We start from the raw sequence: 8,568 nt of genomic DNA on the forward strand, positions 1-8,568 counted from the left end.
CGTACACAAGTGAGGTACTTGAGGAGATACATAAATGTAAGATTGCTGCGCAAATTGTTCATGCTATCTTTATGTATTATGTTGGCCAACACTCTTAAACTGATCTTTCTGTTCAACAACCAAAGATAAAACAATTCTAATCTAGGATATAACATCTCCCCGTCAACTAAAAAAAAGGATGGGTTTATTGTAACACATACACCCTTTCAAAATGTATAACCTTGTCTACTCTTTATGAACATCTACCTCGGACATGCCGGCTCCACGCATTTGCCGGCATCTTTCAAAACAAATGCACATGGCTAGCGTAGAAGTCGATGGGGAAGGGTCGTCAACGAGTTGTTACGACAGTGTTGTAAATGATCTCCTCCGAAGCTATAGGGGGAGCTCAATGCGAGCGCAAACCAATAAAACAGTGAAGAAGTGGCCAAAGTTGCATAGTTCCCCTTTAATGCTTGGTTTGATGCGGACAACACAGAGCCCGCCATGAGTCGACATGTTTGAAATGGCTAATGGGAGAAGGACATTTAAATGGTCAACCCCCTCAAAGCACAGGGGCCGGCCGGTATCGCAGGCCAAGCTCTTCAATCAATCTGCAGCTTTATATGTGAATTCCCGACCGGTAGACCCCGGTGTTGAGAATCGGCAGCCACACATCTTCCTTGCTGATCCTAAACATGAGCGCACCACAGGGTTCTGTGCTCAGTCCCCTCCTGTACTCACTGTTTACTTATGACTGCGCGTCCGAACACAGCTCCAATGTCAGCATTACTTGATGATATTGTCATCAATCAGTCGGCTCGAATTAAATTATTGGATCGCTTACCTTTCTGTTTACCTACCTAATGGGCTATCTGCGTGTACTCTGCCCGTGCAATCATTGTACATGACCGGAGTTTCCACAAGGCTAAGCAGACCTATTGATTAAGCTAGTGTGCTAGTAACATGTTTTGGGGGAGTGGCTTTGGAGGGAGGCCAGAAGGGAGGGGTGGGATATTTTTGGTTGGATGCTTTCATAATCTAGTTTACTCTAGCTTGTTTCTCCAAATCGGCTCCCCTACCTTTAAAGACAGGTTTTACCTCCAGGCATCCATATTGAATATCTGCTTACCTGCTGTCTACAAAAGAGAATTTGTCAACCATGAATGCTGCTATTGAACCAAGATTGATGCATATCTAATGTGCAATACTTACATGCAAAAAGTGTTTTATTTTATTTGAGACATCTTTTAAAGTATAATCTATGTTATTGCGACTAGTGCTCTTAATGCTCACACCTGTTTTTCTCATAGAACACATTTCATTGTACCATTAACCACGTGTTAATATACGTATGACTTAAAAAAAACGAAACTTTCCACAAATACTTTCGGCCACTATCCTATATAGTCACACATCGTAGGATTTAGTGCTTAACTGAACCAATGAGCAGAACCTCGTAAGCTAGCTCGAGCAGTGCGATTGAGAATTGCTGCATCAACCACTCTGATAGCGGTCATACTGGTGGCAGTTGAACAATACTTCAAGACCGCTAAGAATGGTATATTCAAAAGGTATGACTTTGGCAATCTTAAACAAACAGAAGGGGGGACGATTGATTCGTTTGTAACAAGACTAAGTGAGGAAGTGTCCTCATGTAAATACGGGATTCGGGTCATAAGAGATCAGAGCCACTCATAAGTGATAAGCTTTTCCTTGGTACAACTGATGAGGAAGGAAGCGGTGTCTGTGTGTAAATATAAATTCACACACACACACACACACACACACACACACACACACACACACACACATATATTTGTGTGTATATGTATATATATATATATATATATATATGTATATATATATATATATATATATATATATATATACACATATCAGGGGCCTGTGCTTTCAGGTTCCACACGGGAGAGACCCCTCAAACATCCAACACTACAGCCTCAAAGGGGTGTACAAGCCAGGCCCTGAGATGGACATAAGTGGTACACACTCAGCAGAGCTCCTACCCCGCTGCAGAGGACAGACACGCAAAACACTATCGTGAAATGGCCTGCAGCCCTTAGCAGAAACCTGTGCGACACAGCAGTAGTTCAGGAGACAAACTACCCGGGTGTCACCAGCCTTGTGCAAATTAGCCAGGCAACTGGGATGGATGTGTGCCTCCAGACACTTCGGATTGTTGTGCTGAAGGGATGATGTCTGTGCTGACCGACAGCAGGGAGGAGACCTCTCTGACCTTCTGCTTTCATGAAGCCAGTGTGTTTACATGGCACAGCGCCATCTGCTGTACAGATTGTGAAAACCTGTGTAGGAAAGGAGAGTTCATGACGATCCATAGAAGGACATAATCTACTGGAGCAACACGCCCACGGAGGGCTAACCCTATATATATGGTCACATGGCCAACGGGAATATTTTAGGCCACTTGAATTCCAATTCACATATGAAAAAAACAAGTTTAGCATCTTTTTTTCACATGTGAATTGGCCCGATGACGTTTTCCACAAAGGTTAAGGAAAGGAGGCATAAAGGTTAGGAGATTTGACTATTCGTAGAGGCCATAGGTGTTCTCACTGCAGACTCTAGTTGAGTTGTATTGAGATCCGTGTTCATTCACAATGCCAATCAATGTGTTGATGCCTTACTAAAGAAAGGGATCCGTTACATGGCGTCTTGTCTAACTTCTTGGTGAACGGCCTCACCCTGTGGTCAAAGTGTGTATCGCAGTGATGTACCGGAAGAATGAACACAGCTGAGTCAGGACCATTTTCTGGAAACACAACCTGCGTCCTTTGCCAAAGTGAATGTTGAGGTCCACGTCCGTATAGTATAACACCACGGTGTGAGGCACCTAACATACAACATCAATCATTATAACGTGTACAATCTTAAAAAGAAACAAGATTACAGATAATGGTCATAAAGAAAAACATTTTATTCCATCTTCTAATCTAATTCATTAACAAGGGTGCCTTCTAAATTCTGCCACTGATGCAACAAACGGTTTAAATCCTAGTTCAGTGGGGTTATTTCTAATCCCATAACATTTTACATTCATTGTATAAATAGAAAACCTTTCAAAGACCACCTGAAATGGCTCAGGTATCATAAACGATCATAAAATGGCAGGACTCTGTAGCAGGGATGGGATGGATCATTCAGGAGTTGATTGGCAGCACTGGGAGAATCCCGGCCTGCTTTCATGGTATACTTTGCTGTTGTATGGTGTAACAGTTGTATGGGTGTAATCCTGTTAAGTTTATGTTTTTGTATATGTATATTTCTGTTATGTATATGTACATATAACTATGTGTGTTATGTATAGATGTGCATAAACATATGTACATATATATGAGCAGGCCTTTTTTATGTTCTGTATATATATATATATATATATACATATGCATGAGAAGGTATTTTATGTATGTGTGTAAACATGTACATATGAGTACGTATGTTATGTATTTGTGTGTAAACCTGTACTTATACATGAGTATGTATGTTATGAACATGCATAAACAGGAGTATGAATGTTATGTATATATACATGTGGATTAACATGAGTATGTACATAGAAGGTAAAAAAAAAATCATAAACATTCAGAGAAGCAGAGTCAAGCATGAGATCTTAAAACGTGCACATTTATGCCCAGGCAGCTCAGCAAAGCATTCCTTAAGTGTGTCACTAAGGCAGACAGAGAGCGGTGTTGATCTCGATTCAGACGCAGCTCAACTGAATAGGTCCAACTCGGGAGGAGTGTGGGGTGTCTGAACCTCAGTCAAACGAATCGGCATGTCTGGTGTCTGTCCGGCTGCTCTGAACACGCAGCCCGACACCCTCCAGCCTCTACCTTCTCTTGGCCTCGGAGGACGCAAGGCACCAGCCCTACATTTGAATATCAAATCCAGCTCAGCAGTGCCCTGGGAGTCCACGCAGTGCCCGCCACAGCAGCAGCATCTGCTTGGGCGTCCGCTTGTGCACCAGCAGCACCGACCTGTAGGAGCACGGCTTAGTCCTCTTGGAGCGCGGCAGGTCGAAGGTGAAGAAGCCGGGGTGGTGGCTGGGCGCCACGCCCAGGCGGTTCAGGCACATGCCCAGGTACACGTCGTCGATGGGGAACATCTGCACCAGCTCCGACACCTCCTTCAGACGCATCAGCAGCGAGCCCGAGTAGACCACGCCCCCGCCGCCGGCGTAGGGCGGGTACACGCCGGTGTAGAAGCTCTCGGGGATGTAGTACTTGGTGTTGGGCTCGCGGTTGGGCCGGGCGTTGTTGATGACCTCCCCGACGAACAGGTCGAAGGAGGCGTCGCTGTCGTTCCGCAGGCCGCGCCACAGCAGGTGCTCGTCCAGCCGGTGCTGCAGGTACTCCAGCAGCTGGTTGGTCCGAACCAGCACGTCGTCGTCCCCCTTGAACACGAAGGTGGCGGTGGGGCAGTGCTCCTCGAACCAGCCCCAGAACATTAGCTCCTTCAGGGTGAGGTTGAAGAAGGTGTCCCTGAAGTCCCACTGCAGGATGTCGGCGTGCTGCCGGTTCTCAAGCTCCAGCAGCCGGCCCAGGTCCGGGTGAGGCCCGTTGCCCGCGTCCTGTCGGCCGAGCAGGAAGACGGTCCGCACCTCCCACGCCCCCCTCCCCATGGGGCCGGTGACGCGCCCCCGCCGGCCCCAGGTCTCGCGGATGGCCTGGCGGTTCTCAAAGTTCCCCACCTGGGACTTGACGGCGATGAGGAGGGCGGGGGAGCCGGGGGTGAGGGAGCCGCCGGGGCCGCAGACGTTCGGCTGGTTGATGATGAGGGGGTACCGCCGCCGGTGCATGGACCCCACGAACGCCCGCACCTGCTCCGGGAGGTCGGCCGCGCTGTCCGGGGGCAGGCCTGCCCAGCAGTCCCGCTGGGTGGCGTTGAAGTCCGAGCTCGTGGCGTTGGCGTTCAGGATGGGGTTGTGCTGGCGGTCCAAGGCGTGCTGCAGCCGGTTCCACAGGGCCCGCTCCAGCTGCAGGTTCCAGAAGGGCTGGAGGGGAAAGGGGGACCAGGGGCCCGGGTCTGAGGCCCCCGGGGCCACGTAGCGCTGGGAGATCTTGGGCGGGGTGTAGGAGAGGGTGATGAAGATGGACACCAGGATGTAGATGATGAGGTGGCCGGTCATCATGCAGGGCAGCAGACACATGCACAGCAGCTTCCCCCTGCAGCGCGCCATACCCTGGCACACACACACACACACACACACACACACACACACACACACACACACACACACACACACACTTCTTTCTCAATATAATATTTTAGATATATTACATATATAATAACATCCACTTTTTCGTAAAATACTGTTCGCAAAAATGCCTCATAATTCGGCCCCTTGTAGATAATAAAGACAGTGTCACAGGTTGGCTAACATGTCCTATAAATACAGACAGCATGGTCAGGCTGTCCGCTAACATCTCCTATAAATAAAGACATGTTTATGTGAGGTAGCTGGGTGTGTGTGTCGGTAGGGACACTGAGCTGTGTGTTCGTCTCCTTGGCAACGTCCACCGGGACTCGTTATGCCTGGGTCCACAGACGCAGAGGCGGTTTTAGGCACGGGCGAACCAGGCAGCCGCCCGGGGCGCCATATTTGTGGGGGGCGCCAAATCAAATGGGGGGCGCCACGAGCAGTAAAAAATAAAAACGCGCCGCGAAGTGGTTTTCAATGAAGTACATAACATTGGGTTGGGTATTGGTATATTGGCGCCCCCTCTGGCTGCAGGCGCACACCTGCTCGTTGAGAAGGTGCCGTGCACAGACGGAATGAAACTCCCACTGAAGTCCGTAGGGTCATGATACAAACCCTCCCCCCCCCACCCCCTCCCGCTTGGAGGAAGTCTTGCCCGGGGCGTAACTGGACGTAGAACCGCCACTGCACAGACGCATCAGGGGTCTGAAACACCATCAAGACAAACGTTAAAGATATAAACCAAGGTCTCCCGATAGTGGGAAATAATGTACGATGGGGTGGTCAAGGGCGGAACTAGGAGCTAACCTTTAGGGAGTTTAGCATCTAATAAGATTTACCTTGGAATACATCTGCAATGGTTTATTATTTGTAGTATACTGGCGATCCAGGATGAATTCATAGAAGTCATAGGTGGATGAATTCAACCAACCATGGGTTATGTTAAAAGAGAATTTGCAGATTGCTCTTTGGACTCTTTCCAGAGAGTCAAAAGCCGTAAATAAAAGTGTTAACACATTTTCAGAGGCCGGGAGATTACAGTGAGGCTTCAGTGAATAGGCTTTATTCAAATTATACCAGTCAACAACAAGGATTACATATTATTACGTTTATGTCTCACTACATTTGTGTTTTTAATCGACTCAATCTGTATACATGTACACATTCCTCCGCGGTCAGTGAGCTCATTGATGTTGAGTTATCAAAGAATCTGGTAGTTATATTTATAGTAAGATATATAGTTAGATTTATAATTAGATCGATTGAGTTAATGTTAGATGTGTTTATATTTAGGTAGCGGGGTCCCGAACATGAAACATGATACACACCCTTGGAACTTCATTGAACAATCAGGATCATAAAGCCTGTTCGAACATGCTGTGGCAGGCTTTACATTGATGTATTCAAAACATTTGGCAAACTCGCATTTATCGACCGACTCTTTCACACATTGTTGTCATGGGAAGGTGTTGCACATCTGTCAAGCAGAGATTTGGAAACACTCTTTCGATGCACTTTAAACGACAGACCTGGAGACACTAGAATAAAGTAGAGCGAGCACATCTTTAATCAAACATATCGGAAAACTCACCCACGTTTCAGGGCAAGATTTGTTCTCACTTCCTTACTTTTAACCCGATATTGTGAAAGTATTTATTCCCTATATATATGTTTTCCGATATTCCTCACGTCTTCCCTATATATGATCAATCATCGATCTGTTATCCATAAAGGTGAATCAAAAATAGATTAAAATAGTAAATCCATTCGTATCTAACACACCATTCTCCATCCGCGATAACCACGGAGAATAGTTCCCAGCCCTCCCGACCTCAGGTTGTCGAGCCAACAGGTACGCGCTTACACACAAACACACACACACACACACACACACACACACACACACACACACACACACACACACACACACACACACACACACACACACACACACACACGTACGCACGCGCGCGCGCACACACACAACACGCACGCACAGACACACACTAACACACACACACACACACACACTGTCATAACGTAATTTGCATACCGGGATATATTTATATTTTATGGGCCTTGCTCTCCATAATATTCCACTTATTTGGTCATCCCTGGTATGTTATAGAACATCGTTTGCCTTTCTCTTTTGTCGGCCGGCATTGTTATTTTCCCTTTTGTTGAACGTTTAAAAAGCAATGTATCGTTTGCCTTCTATGTGTATTTGCCCAATAATGCAAATATAACACGAGATGCAAATGCTGCAGGAGTCGTTTTAGTGTTCCTAATATAGGCATTATCACCTTGAACGACACCAGGGGGCAGAATACTAGATCAACCATTGTGTTATCGGAAAGACATGCAGGTGAGTAACTTAGTTTAGTGTCTTGGAAAATTAATGTCTTTAGTTTCCTGGGTTAAAAACAACAATCCTAACCATCTTTCTATCATAGCATTTTATTTAGTTGATCGACATCTTTCTACCTACAGCCTACCTTCTCCTCCTTCAGAGGCCAGCCTCAGTTACTATCACACAAACTATCACAAAACGGTAATTAGTATGTTTTATAGGAGGACTAAAGGATTGTTTCGGCAAGTAATTGAATTAAGGTAAATATTGTTATACTGTTTACTGTACTCTGTGGATACTGTGGATAGTCTGATTAACCAAATATATGTTCTGCACATAGACTGTAAGGTAGGCTCTGCAGCAGACATTTAGCGTGGCCTTCAATTGTATCATGAGATTGGATCGCTGTGTAAATGAAGGATGCAGAGCCTACCAAATGAAGGGTTTGAATCAGTGATTACAAACTAGTTCTACACTTCCACAGGAACAGAAATTTGGAAAATGTACCAGGAAATATGTCTGTAAAGGGTTATTCAAGATGGACAGTCGACACCGTGCGGTCAGGTGACCCTTCCTACCCCAGACATGCCAGATTGAAGGCAAGCCCAGTGGACCGGATACTGTGAACTCTTGCGCTGAGTACATTGGGGTATCAAGATCTATGGAGAGGTACACATCTTTCCCTTGGCATTTCTCTATATGGAATCCCTGTTACTATAACCAATCATAGCAACCAAATGGGTGACACAGCATCCAAGGGATGCTCACTGCAAAGCCAGATGGGTGGCGCTTAACACCCAGCTCCACGGTAGAGATCTTCCAAACCAAACCCGCTGTCCAGAAGGAGCTCCACACATCCACACACAGCCAGAGCTTGCTCTCCGGGGCTGAATATCATTGGGAACACAGGGAAATACTCAAATAGACAGGAGCAAGTTTAACTGGGACTAGAGTAGACGGAAAACGGAAATAAATACTGGGAGTTTAATGAGTTCACATG

The 8,568-nt window shown here is 46.3% G+C and overlaps 1 protein-coding gene across 1 annotated transcript; it reads right to left on the bottom strand.

The window, feature by feature from the left end:
* Positions 1 to 3,842: 3,842 nt before the first annotated feature.
* LOC307089303 (N-acetyllactosaminide beta-1,3-N-acetylglucosaminyltransferase 2) lies at positions 3,843 to 6,903 on the bottom strand. The gene is made up of 2 exons (XM_079755509.1): positions 6,810 to 6,903; positions 3,843 to 5,200 (listed from the first exon to the last, which is right to left on the bottom strand). The coding sequence occupies exon 2, from the start codon at positions 5,195 to 5,197 to the stop codon at positions 3,911 to 3,913; it is 1,287 nt and encodes a 428-aa protein (XP_079611635.1). The 5' UTR covers positions 5,198 to 5,200; positions 6,810 to 6,903; the 3' UTR covers positions 3,843 to 3,910.
* Positions 6,904 to 8,568: the final 1,665 nt, after the last annotated feature.

The sequence above is a fragment of the Pollachius pollachius genome (genome assembly GCF_949987615.1).
Source record: "Pollachius pollachius genome assembly, chromosome: 18".
In the NCBI taxonomy this organism is placed as follows: Eukaryota; Metazoa; Chordata; class Actinopteri; order Gadiformes; family Gadidae; genus Pollachius; species Pollachius pollachius.

Bases quoted from the DNA above. Each gene is read 5' to 3' on its own strand.
- LOC307089303 (XM_079755509.1), bottom strand. From the start codon at position 5,197: ATGGCGCGCTGCAGGGGGAAGCTGCTGTGCATGTGTCTGCTGCCCTGC.